Raw genomic sequence first — 12,840 nt, 5'->3', positions numbered from 1 at the left:
ACGGAAACCCGTCTGTCTGGCTGTTGTTGAAAAGGCCTGGATTAGGATTAGGGTTAGGATTAGTTCTAAGTGAATAATGAAGAGATGGAGCAGTAGAATGGAGAGAGTCAACAGAAAGGTGTTCATCCACCTCAGTAGTGGAATACTACACTCTGTCTGTCTGTAGTGGAATACTACACCGTCTGTCTGTAGTGGAACACTATACCGTCTGTCTGTAGTGGAATACTACACTCTGTCTGTCTGTAGTGGAACACTACACCGTCTGTCTGTAGTGGAATACTACACCGTCTGTCTGTAGTGGAATACTACACTCTGTCTGTCTGTAGTGGAACACTACACCGTCTGTCTGTAGTGGAATACTACACCGTCTGTCTGTAGTGGAATACTACACCGTCTGTCTGTAGTGGAATACTACACCGTCTGTCTGTAGTGGAATACTACACTCTGTCTGTCTGTAGTGGAATATTACACTGTCTGTCTGTAGTGGAATATTACACTCTGTCTGTCTGTAGTGGAACACTACACCGTCTGTCTGTAGTGGAACACTACACCGTCTGTCTGTAGTGGAATACTACACCGTCTGTCTGTAGTGGAATACTACACCGTCTGTCTGTAGTGGAATACTACACCGTCTGTCTGTAGTGGAATACTACACTCTGTCTGTCTGTAGTGGAATATTACACTCTGTCTGTCTGTAGTGGAATATTACACTCTGTCTGTCTGTAGTGGAATATTACACTCTGTCTGTCTGTAGTGGATAACTACACCGTCTGTCTGTAGTGGAACACTACACCGTCTGTCTGTAGTGGAATAGTTATTACTTCAGTGTTGGATTAATACTCTGTCTGCCTGTGTGTCTGTAAACGGGACTGGTCCTTTCTTGGAGTGTCTGTGAACGGGACTGGTCCTTTCTTGGAGTGTCTGTGAAAGGGACTGGTCCTTTCTTGGAGTGTCTGTGAACGGGACTGGTCCTTTCTTGGAGTGTCTGTGAACGGGACTGGTCCTTTCTTGGAGTGTCTGTGAACGGGACTGGTCCTTTCTTGGAGTGTCTTTGAACGTTGGAGACACGAGGAGCAACACTGAGGCTTCCCTAAACTGACCAGTCAACACGCAGGCTCCATTTTGAAGCTGCTAGTTTATGTAAAGTTTCATATTTTACCACTTTAAACTACAGTGGTTACTGATTAAATAACGGATAAATATGTAGTCTACAACTACAGAGTGGATAGTTCAGGATGGAAGGAGGATTGTATCAACAGGTGGTCAGGTGATCTTTGGTCTTCACTGCTCCATGCCTCACTTCTCTCCCACAAAATAAATCCCCCCCGGAATATGTCCTACACTGGTTAGGAGGCTCTCGGTCGTCTGTGTCCAAGCGCAATGTTTTGTCTGTTACCTTTGAAATATGCCATGTTAGGCGGTGCAGGTCTGTACTCCGTGTACTCCTACCCTGATTAATACTTTGATTCATTTAATAATCGGATAGAAAAATACATTTAAAATGAAATAAAGGTTATCAGAGTTTTATACTTGAATTAATTTAAACAACTGTAGACAGTGTTTACAAAACATATAAAAATGTGCAAAAACTAATGGTTTATCATAATATAATTTTCAAGACTGTTGGAAAGGCATTCCAGGGTTTCTGGTTGAGAGACTTTTGACTAATACTGTAAATGGAAATTGTAATGAATTTAAATATCTCAATGTTTCTGTTGTGGTGAAATATAGAACTCACCAAGTTTGACACTAATAGGTTAATTCATTACTAACGTCCGAATGGTTAACCTGCAAAAAATGACTGTGGCGAAGTAAGGGAAAAACTACATATAAGGAGATATTAGCTTGAAATAAGTTAAATAATCTGGCAATGGAACAAGACAAATCACACTAGTTAAGACCTCTTGAAACAAATATTTAGTCATCTTAAAATGGCAGGTATCTTGAAATGTGTTTCTTTTTTTAAATGAATTCAGACTTAAAATAAGTAGCAGTTTAAAACAAGGTAGCACTTCTCACCTGGTTAATACCATCTCTATGGTGAAGCATGTTGGTTGGAGCGTCATGGTATGGGGATGCTAATCAGCCGCAGGGACTGGGACATTGAACGGATTTGAGAGAAGGATGAAGGGAGCTAAATACAAAGATCCTTGAAGTGAACATGGTCCAGTGCACACTGGACCTCAGACTAGGGGCAGAGATTCGGCTATGATCCAAAGCACACATGCGATGTTGGAGTGACTTCAGGTCTGAGAATGTAATTTAGTGGCCCAGCCAAAGCCTGGACTTGAACCCCATTCAACATCTGTGGAGAGACCTGAAGATCGCTGTTCAACATTGCTCCCCATCCAATCTGACAGAGCTCGAGAGGACCTGCAAAATGGAATGGGAGAAACTGCAAAGCTCGAAGAAGCATAAACAAGAAGATACAAAGGGTTTCCTGCAAAGTACTTAATAAAGGGTCTGAATACATACTGCACGTACATGAGAGATTTCTGTTTATCTTTTTCTTTTTGTCTGTAGGTTAATGGCAAAATGTAACAATTTAATCCGTTATAAACTCAGTCCGTAACTTGACAAATGTGGAGAATGAGGCCTTAATACAATGCCACTCTGTTTAAGATTTTAACCGAGTACTTCTGCGTGGAGCGGCTGTTCTGTGACGGTGTAGTTGGTGTGTTGGCGGGGCTGCGCAGGCTGGTCTGTATGCCTGTGTTTGTGTAGGTCTGTTTGGCCTCAACACTCTTGGTTACTGCCTGCTGTTGCACTGTGGAAAAGTTATGTTCCCTCAATGCCAGGTATAGTGGGCTTTACACACACACACGCATGCACACACACACACACACACACGCGCGCGCACGCACACACACAGAGACGTGAAGTGTAGGCCTTGGACAGGAGGAAAGCAGGATTCTTCTCTCAAAGAACTCTGTCCCCTCACGACTACTTGTTGCTGGCTCCTTCTTGCTCTCCCCTGTTTTTCCTGATATGCCTCCCTCCTCTACCCTGGTATCCCTCCCTCCTCTACCCTGGTATCCCTCCCTCCTCTACCCTGGTATCCCTCCCTCCTCTACCCTGGTATCCCTCCCTCCTCTACCCTGGTATCCCTCCCTCCTCTACCCTGGTATCCCTCCCTCCTCTACCCTGGTATCCCTCCCTCCTCTACCCTGGTATCCCTCCCTCCTCTACCCTGGTATCCCTCCCTCCTCTACCCTGTTGTCACTCCCTCTACCCAGGTATCCCTCCCTCCTCTACCCTGGTATCTCTCTTTCTACCCTGGTATCTCTCTTTCTACCCTGGTATCCCTCCCTACTCTACCCTGGTATCTCTCTTTCTACCCTGGTATGTCTCTCTCCTATTTGTCCTCTCCCTGCACTTCTCTCTTTTATTTAATTGTTCTATAGGAGTCATTGCATTAGGTTTGAAAGGATTAATTGTCGTTTATGTTTTCGTTTTTTTTGGTTCTTTTGGTTTCTGGGGGGGTTTATTTTTAGGCCTGAAGTGTCTGGTTGCTAAGAGACAGTGTCCAGGAAAGTGAGAGCGTCAGAAAGAGAGAGCGTGAGAGAGAGAACGTCAGAAAGGGACAGGGAGAGTGCTTCAGAAAGAGTGAGTGAGAGCGGGAGTCAGAAAGAGGGAGAGCATCAGAAGGAGAGAGAGGGAGCTTCAGAAGGAGAGAGAGGGAGCTTCAGAAGGAGAGAGAGGGAGCTTCAGAAGGAGAGAGAGGGAGCTTCAGAAGGAGAGAGAGGGAGCATCAGAAGGAGAGAGAGGGAGCATCAGAAGGAGAGAGAGGGAGCATCAGAAGGAGAGAGAGGGAGCATCAGAAGGAGAGAGAGGGAGCACATCAAAGAGAAAGAGGATCAGAAAGAACTAAGGATCGTCAGAAAGAGCTAGAGAGCTCTTTCTGATGGAGAGCGAGAGCGGCAGAAAAGGAGAGAGATTGCAGCAGAAAAGCGGCAGAAAGAGAGCATTAACTAGAGAGCGTCAAAAAGAGAGCGCAGCAGAGAGAGGGAAAAAAATATATATTAATGTTAATATTTTGTTCAAACATTGTGATTGTACTTAGGCAATATGTACACGTGCATCATGCCAATAAAGTGAATTGAAATTGAGAGAGAGGGGGGCAGATAGAAATAGAGCGAATGTCAAAAAGAGAGAACATGGCAGAAAAGTGTCAGAAGGAGTGCTAAAGAATGGCAGAAAGAGTTCTAGAGAGCTTCAAAGAAAGAGAGAGCGACAGACAGAGAGAGGGGCGGAAAGAAAGAGAGCAATTGTCAGAAAGAGAGAGAGCGGCATAAAGTGAGCGAGAGAGCGGCAGAAAGTGAGCGAGAGAGCGGCAGAAAGTGAGCGAGAGAGCGGCATAAAGTGAGAGAGTGCGCGGCACAAAGTGAGAGAGTGCGCGGCACAAAGTGAGAGAGTGCGCGGCACAAAGTGAGAGAGAGCGCGGCAGAAAGTGAGAGAGAGCGCGGCAGAAAGTGAGAGAGAGCGCGGCAGAAAGTGAGAGAGAGAGCGGCAGAAAGTGAGAGAGAGAGCGGCAGAAAGTGAGAGAGAGAAAGGGAATGGAGGGAGAGAAGTGTTTGCGTTGTGAAGACTGAATTACAACCACACACTGAGTCAGCGCTGACGCACATGTGCACACACACACACACACACACACACACAAGCCTGCCCAGTAACTGTTATTGTGAACTTGTTTTTCTGGTTTTGGGTGCATCTTCTTGTCATTATGTCTGTTCTGGTTCTTTGGCACTCCTCATTCTAATGTCTCTGTATGTCTGTCTGTCTTTATGTCTCTGACTGTCTGTCTGTTTGTCTCTATCTGTATGTATGTCTGTCTTTCTCTCTCTCTCTCTCTCTCTCTCTCTCTCTCTCTCTCTCTCTGTCTCTATTTCTGTATGTATGTATCTGTATGTCTCTCTCTCTCTCTCTCTCTCTCTCTCTCTCTGTATTTCTGTATGTACGTATCTGTCTGTCTCTCTCTCTCACTCTGTCTGTATTTCTGTATGTATGTATGTATCTGTATGTACTTAGTTATGGCGGTGCCTATGCTGTGTTTTTGAATTCAGTCACATTTTGACAGCACCTTTAATAATGCCGAAACGTTCATCAAGGTGCTTAAAGTTGACCTCTTTTGCATACCCCAGCACGCCATTAGGCAGGCATATCTTCAGGGCTGAAACACTGATTGATTTTCCTGTGTGCGTCGTTAGAGAGAGCTAGTCAGGGCCGCGCCATGGTGGAGCTCTGCTCTGTCCTGCCACGTGCTCCAAGAGCCTGGTTCTTCCTCTGCCTGCTCTGTGTTGGACAGTGTTCTCTTATAGCTGGACATCTATGGGGGGAAGTTAGTGTGGGGAAACACACTCACAGAGAGGAAACAGATCTGTTGTGGTTCAGAACAGTTGCTCTCTTCCTGTCCTGCGCTGGTGACGCATTCCAGAAAACCTTCTGCAAGCGCGCGCCCTGTTGTGTTTTGCTTTACGTTTTGGGGACGAAGAGTTGATTTCTTATGAATGTTATGTTTTCCATAATCCTTACTCTAACCCTAAACCCCTAGCCTAGTGCTGCATGTTGGGATGACGGAATACCGCCCAGTACACCATGTTCAGAAACATTCATGTGCGCCCAGAGCTGGCTGCATGAGAACATTAACACCAATGAGAGCGAAGGACTAAGAGGGAGAATGAGAGAGAGAAGCGAAGGAGTGAGGTGAGAAGGTGAAGTCTCAGGAGAGGAGTGTTACTCTGGTGAAGGTAAATATACTCCACAGCAGCTCAGAGAGACATACACCAACTAACTGACACAATATTATTCAGCTGCACCAAACCATTAGGGACAGGTGTGTGACTGTGTGTCTGTGTGCATTTGTTTGGTGAAACTCCAGTTAAAGAGTCCGTCCCATATGACTGGGTGTCACTGGGGTTCAACCCTCATCCCCCTGATGTTGGGTCTCCAAGTAACCATCACATCAACCTGCCTTACAGTTCTGTAATAATCATATAGTTCCCCAAGTAGTTATTTAACATGACCTTAACCCTGACTAGTATCCTGACCCTGACTAGTATCCTGACCCTGACTAGTATCCTGACCCTGACTAGTATCCTGACCCTGACCATATATCATGACCCTGACCATATATCATGACCCTGACCATATATCATGACCCTGACCATGTATCATGACCCTGACCATATATCATGACCCTGACCATATATCATGACCCTGACCATGTATCATGACCCTGACCATATATCATGACCCTGACCATGTATCATGACCCTGACCATATATCATGACCCTGACCATGTATCATGACCCTGACCATGTATCATGACCCTGACCATATATCATGACCCTGACCATATATCATGACCCTGACCATGTATCATGACCCTGACCATGTATCATGACCCTGACCATGTATCATGACCCTGACTAGTATCATGACCCTGACTATGTATCATGACCCTGACCATGTATCATGACCCTGACCATGTATCATGACCCTGACTAGTATCATGACCCTGACTATGTATCATGACCCTGACTATGTATCATGACCCTGACCATGTATCATGACCCTGACCATGTATCATGACCCTGACCATGTATCATGACCCTGACCATGTATCATGACCCTGACTAGTATCATGACCCTGACTAGTATCATGACCCTGACTAGTATCATAACCCTGACCCTGTAAATCTCCTTTGAGCTAGATTATATATTTTTTTGTCCAGAACTAGGCATTATCTGTGTCTGCTTATCTGTCCATCAGTCTGTCATGTACAATAAGGAATCAAACCTGCTCTTGGTCTTTGTTTTTCAGTTGGTAACTTTCTGAATGTTTAATCCTGCTAAATATACCACAGCAGATTTCCAGTAAGGTTTTGGTGTGTTTCTGTGGTTTTACACGCTAGGGGCATTAGTGTGCTCATGCATGTGTAAAGATGTAATATATAGTTGTTACTGGAGGTTGTGAGGACAGGGCAGCAGACGCTTGCAGGCTTTTTTTCTCCTCCTGTGCCTCACTTCTCCCCTTGGTTTTCCTGGAAAAGACCTGCGTATGTGAGGGGTAACGCGTCTCAGAAAACCTTCCGTCACTCTCTTCCTCTCCTCCACATCTCCTCCTTTTTCTACTCCTCTTTACGCACCCATTGCTATTATCTCCTCTCCACCTCATCCGCCCGTAGCACTTCTCTCTCCCTCCTTTCCCCCTCAGACTTTCTTGCTCCCTCAGTGAAACAATAACCCCAGTGTGTGTCTATTTTTGGCCCTTCAAGGCCACCAGTTCTCCCCCACCCTAGACACTCCACCTCGGCCTCTCTCTCGGTCTTAGTCGAACATGTTAGTTTTATTTAAAAAAAAAGAACATTTTAGTTGGGTGATTAATTTCTTGTTGGTTTGTGATATGGCACAATCAGTGACTTGAGGAGTTTTTGAGGGTTTATTTCCTATATTTACATTTGAAGGTTCTAGGTTAAAATAATGACATCAAAACCCGATGGCATTCTCTCATCCGGGTGCCTTCTCCTGCAATGCCCAGTATTTGTCTCTGTAGAACATTGTTCCACACTGGTCGTCCAACGTGCTGAACTTCCATAAGCACATTTTGAATATGGGTTGCTTTCTTAAATATAGTATACTCTCCAGCGTCCGTCGTTTGTTGATGCAATCTGATGGTTTGCCGTTTAACCAACATTTTTCATTTGTACTTGGATTTCACCTTCATGGACTGAATAACTCTGTCGCTTGGTTGAGTCGTTGCCATGGTCCGTAACATTCTGTAGACGACGCAGCGATATTGATGACCAGAAGTTGAACGGAGCTAGTGACTTTGAACAGGCGCTGGTTACCGTGTTGTATAAGTCACAGTAAAAGAGCATGGCCATTTGACAGTAGTAGATAACAATGATCATTTAATCAAATGTACTTTGGCAATGTTGTCATTAGCTAACAGATGTTAATGTTAGCTAGCAGAAGTTCGGTGGACTAGCTAGTTAACATTTATACTGCATCAAAAATCAATTTGGTGACGTCAGCATTTACCACGGAAAAAACATTGGTCACAAACTAAAAACCTTTTTTATAGAAACAGAAATATTTCTGTATGAGATTTGCAGGACTTTTAAGGGGGTGTACACAAATTAATGAAAATGAATTGCATTACCAAGTTTGATTGTTGACCAAGAAAATGCTCCAATCTCCAGAAATGACTCTTGTCATAGTGGAAGATGGGGGGGGTAGGGGGGGATAATATTAATGAAGAAGAAAAGAGTGATACACTGTAATCTGATAGAATTAAATCTACTAAAAGCCTTCATTAGACCTTCATCAGTGTGCTTGAGGCCACATCAGGAGAAACACTGAGCGTAATGTTATAGGGACAGCCTGGATAGGCCAGCCCCAGCAGTGAGTCCGGTCGGGAATTATTCCATCCAACAGCTTAAAGTATCAAATAACTCTGTGTTATTAAACCACACAAGGTGTGTCTATTTATGTTGAAACAATGTAACGTACGATGAGTCGAGAGATCGATGGAGTCTCAGTCGATCCCTAGTTCCTCATTTTCTAGGCGGTGTACCGAAAAGTCGGTCTTTTCTCGAATGCCAGGTCTGCCTATGGCCTTTCATCGTGGCAAATAAATGCTCAATGAATCTGTACATAGTCGAGTTGTTCTTCATGTTGGGTCTGTCAGTGGTAATGCCCAGGGTTATGCCACTGTGTACTCTCTGATTAGGCCAAGGTAGCATTCCAATTAGCTTTTTTTTGTTTTGTTAATCCCTTCCAGTGAGTCTCTACCTATCCTCCTTGTGGTGGAGGACATAATGAATGTTTAATGGACTCATGGGAGATCTCTAGACACTTTGGGAAGGTGGTAACATCACAGGGGCTCTGATTTCCCCCGTAGCGTTCACGCACGCCACCTCAAGCCTGTTTCCACCCAGAGGCACTGTGTCAGCCAGGAAGTGTGTCAGCATGCCTAGGAACCACGATTGGAGGTGTGTCGGGGGGGGGTGGGGGTGATATCTCTGCTTGTCTGTGTCAGTGTTTGGAGCTCATAATCATATTCAAGGCCGCATATGCTTCTAGTTACACCCCCCGTCTGTCTACTCTCCCTCACAGCTTAGCAGAAAATCAGCTTTTGACGTGGCCAAGTTACTTTCCTCCTCACTACCATTTGCTGTCTAACTGCTCTCACACTCCCCCCCCCCCCCCCCCCCCATTTCACTCTCCCTCCCCCTTCTTCTGTCACTGGGCTGTGCAGGGGTCACTATAGTGGTGTACATAGTTGAAATAGCTCCAGCGTTAGAAGTCTGGACGACATGCCAGAGAGATCACACAGAGGAAGACAGGCATCCGCAGGGAGGAGGAGGAGGAGGAGGAGGTGGGGGAGCAGTCTGACCTGGATGACAGCATACTACCAGACCAGCAATGATCTCATCTCACTCCCTCCTCCCCTCCCCCTCTTCAGCCATTGTCTCTCTCTCTCTCTCTCTCTCTCTCTTCCCACTATTGTTTCCCCTCCTCCCCCAGCTCCTTGTCCTAGGGCTCAATCCATCTCTTCTTCCCTGCTCCTCTTTCAGTACCCCCTTGAATGCAACCCCCCCCCAAACCCAAACCTGTTGCCGACCCCCATTCCTGGGTGCCCTGTACACCCCTCAACACCCCCAGCCAACCTCCTGTGTCCCAGGGCAGGGATTAGCTGCTCCTTCCCTCCCTCCTAGATGCTGTATTATTGATGCTGTGTGTCTCCTCTCTTCTGTGGTGTAATGGCTATCTGGTGTCACCCCCAGGAGGGAGAAGAGGAGCGCCAGACATGGAGAAAAAGAGAAGGGAGGGAGAGAGAGCACTGGGGATGGAGGGAGGAAAAGAAAGGGGGGAAGGGAGTGGAGGTCAGATAGGTTAAGTGTGTGTGTGTGTGTGGGGGGGGGGTTGATGAGGTCACACTGCTTTTCTCTTGCATGTCACTGATGCATTCTTGTGGGAATCAGAGACACACATGCGTGCACACACAGAGACACACGCACGGTATTTCTCAAACAAAGCTCACTCTGGGGTAGCTTAACCTCATCAAGCAGTCCTTTGGACACAGGTTCTCTATGTGTTTGTGTCAGTATGCTTGTTGTCCGGTGATAACTGATCTACTGTCACCCAGGATGGTTTGACCTCTGGGTGTAACATGTAGGACACCTTGCCTTTAAATGTGTATGCATGTCACCCAGGATGGTTTGACCTCTGGGTGTAACATGTAGGACACCTTGCCTTTAAATGTGTATGCATGTCACCCAGGATGGTTTGACCTCTGGGTGTAACATGTAGGACACCTTGCCTTTAAATGTGTATGCATGTCACCCAGGATGGTTTGACCTCTGGGTGTAACATGTAGGACACCTTGCCTTTAAATGTGTATGCATGTCACCCAGGATGGTTTGACCTCTGGGTGTAACATGTAGGACACCTTGCCTTTAAATGTGTATGCATGTCAACCAGGATGGTTTGACCTCTGGGTGTAACATGTAGGACACCTTGCCTTTAAATGTGTATGCATGTCACCCGTGGGGAGTCCAGTGCCAAACAGTACATTGGGACAATGTTGCATTGTTAATCCTTGGCTGAGTCACTACCACCCTTTCCTTTGTGCTGAATTCACACTGACAAAAGTTATCTTGCAAATTCAGCCGGCTATGGTTGAAGTGGGACGCTTTTCTTTAATTACCTATCACCAACACCTGTGTGCCTTTGTTTAGTCTATTTCCACCGTCATACAATAGTTTTACTTTTTGCTTTTAAAATGTATAGTGTTTTCTTTCATTGCAAAATATGTAATGTGATAGGCAATTTAATATAAAACAATTTGTAGCACCAAAAAATAATTTCATTTATACAATATTGAATCAGTTGTCTTTATTGAATGATGACACAAGTTTGCTGTAAGTAAGGGGAATCTGATTTCAATGGTCCTGGCCACTTCTTCATTTCATTCCGGATAATCTGAGTTAGCTTTGAGCTAACGTGGCCCAGAGCAGGTCAGTGCTGAAGAACACTTTGCCCCTACCGGACGTCGTAGTAACTCGCATCATGTTTTGGTGGGATATTGTTTCCTGCTAATCTCACGATGCGCTCACACTGCTTTGATCCATTCACATCAGGTTAAGCTGTTTGGGATGGGCTGTTTGTCTCCATAGGTTGTGTGATAATCATTATGGTTGGTTGCGTTGTCTTTGTTCATAGGTTGGCAGGCAAATTGAGTTTGTCTCTAGCTACTTACCAAGGATCCATTTCACCTGCCGCCCTGAAACACGATGCCCGCCAAGCTAGTCTGTTGTTTTGACCTCTGGTTCCTGTGTCAATGCCATTCTATCAAAGCAGGGTATCAGCAACAAGCCATATCATCAATAAATCTGTCCTTAATTGAGAAGTCAGCGAACTGCTCTGATTCAGTTGGCCACATGGGTTCCCCGGACCTTTTGAAGGCAAGCCCACAAAGTACCTATAGCAGATTGGCATAAATCTGTGGGGTTCAGTTCTATGTTGGTTGCCAGATAACATGTCAAAATCTATCCAGCATGCAAATATAATCTGGTAATTCTGCTGCTTTGTAGGGCTCAGTGATGGGATGCCACATGCAGTGGACTGAATATGTTTTCCATCCTCTTTGGAGTATTTCCGATTTAGTTGCTTTACAGTGGGATTGAAATGGATTCAATTTAGATTTTAAATTTGTGGAGCAGGCGTGCTCCCCAGTGATGTATACAAAACTTTACCTTGTAAAACTGCAGTTAGAGATTTATTTACAAATACCTGACTAAAACATAGTCACTGCTAAAGTAGCCTAGCTTAACTAGTACGAGCTTAACTAGTCACATAAGTTACATAACGTCTGTTAGGATCTATGGCCACGTACTGATTTTAAAGCACACATTCAACTTCAAAGACTGGCAGTTTTTTCAATAGTTTCTAAAACATGCATGCTAGGGTATATGCACCATACGACAACATAGCACTGTAAAAACATGACACTTATCTGCAGTCCCAGTCAAATGTTTGGACACAGCCATTCTCTTGAATGGCTAAGTGTTGCCTGTGCTTGGTGCTGTATGTTTGGGATCAATCTGACCCATCACTAAGTAACTGGCTCTTTATTTTTCACCTTGGTGGTGGCTGCAACATGTCTGACATCGGCAAAGACTGGAGACTGCTGCAGTCTCCATTACACCAGACACTAGGAGATTAATGAACCTTTCAGAAGGTTATTAACCAACCAGATAAACCCAAATCTACATGGGAGTTGCTTACCAAGAATACCATACTTGTTCCTGAGTGGCCTAGCTATAGTTTTGACTTGAATCGTTTTGAAAATCTACGGCAAGACATGATTGCTGCCTAGCCATGATCGCTAACACTTGCACAGAATCACATTTGCAGAAACTGAACGTTTGACTTACCCAAGAAGACTCAGGTTCTAGTGTAATTGCTGCCAAAAGTGTTTCTTACATGAATTGACTGTTTTATTCTTTATTAACTTACCTATTTTTCATCTTCCACGAAGGCCCAACCACAAACCCAAAGCCATATTCTGTTTCTGTGGCAGAATCCGTGGTATAACTTTTCAAAGTCTCAGGAACATTTAAATGATCCAAATTGTTAATGGTTTGCACTCATCAAATGATACATATTTAACAGCAGCCCATGCTGAGTGCTCTGGACTTCAATGAACAATATCAGGCTTCACTAAAAGGAGAAAGGAGGTGTGACAACGGTCTGTTCCACTTTTTACAAATCAATTTTGGCAGCTCTGCGTCACACCTGAGTTCCTGAAGGCACGTGGAACGTTGAATCAG

The 12,840-nt window shown here is 44.9% G+C and overlaps 1 protein-coding gene across 6 annotated transcripts in view; it reads left to right on the top strand.

Moving 5' to 3' along the window:
- erfl3 (Ets2 repressor factor like 3) overlaps window positions 1-12,840 on the top strand; it is a 57,049-nt gene that overhangs the window by 25,331 nt on the left and 18,878 nt on the right. The window contains exon 1 of one of the 6 annotated variants that reach the window (XM_034288640.1): window positions 2,777-2,798. The exons of the other annotated variants lie outside the window; for them this stretch is intronic. Within the exon in view, the coding sequence (XP_034144531.1) occupies window positions 2,792-2,798 (7 nt within the window). The 5' untranslated portion in view covers window positions 2,777-2,791. Of the gene's footprint in view, window positions 1-2,776; window positions 2,799-12,840 lie in introns of those variants that run through there. 6 annotated transcript variants of the gene reach the window in all.

This window comes from Esox lucius, chromosome 20, assembly GCF_011004845.1.
Source record: "Esox lucius isolate fEsoLuc1 chromosome 20, fEsoLuc1.pri, whole genome shotgun sequence".
NCBI lineage: Eukaryota > Metazoa > Chordata > Actinopteri > Esociformes > Esocidae > Esox > Esox lucius.
The sequence above is the reverse complement of the archived record's forward strand: the minus strand, read 5'-3'. Positions and strand labels throughout refer to the sequence as shown.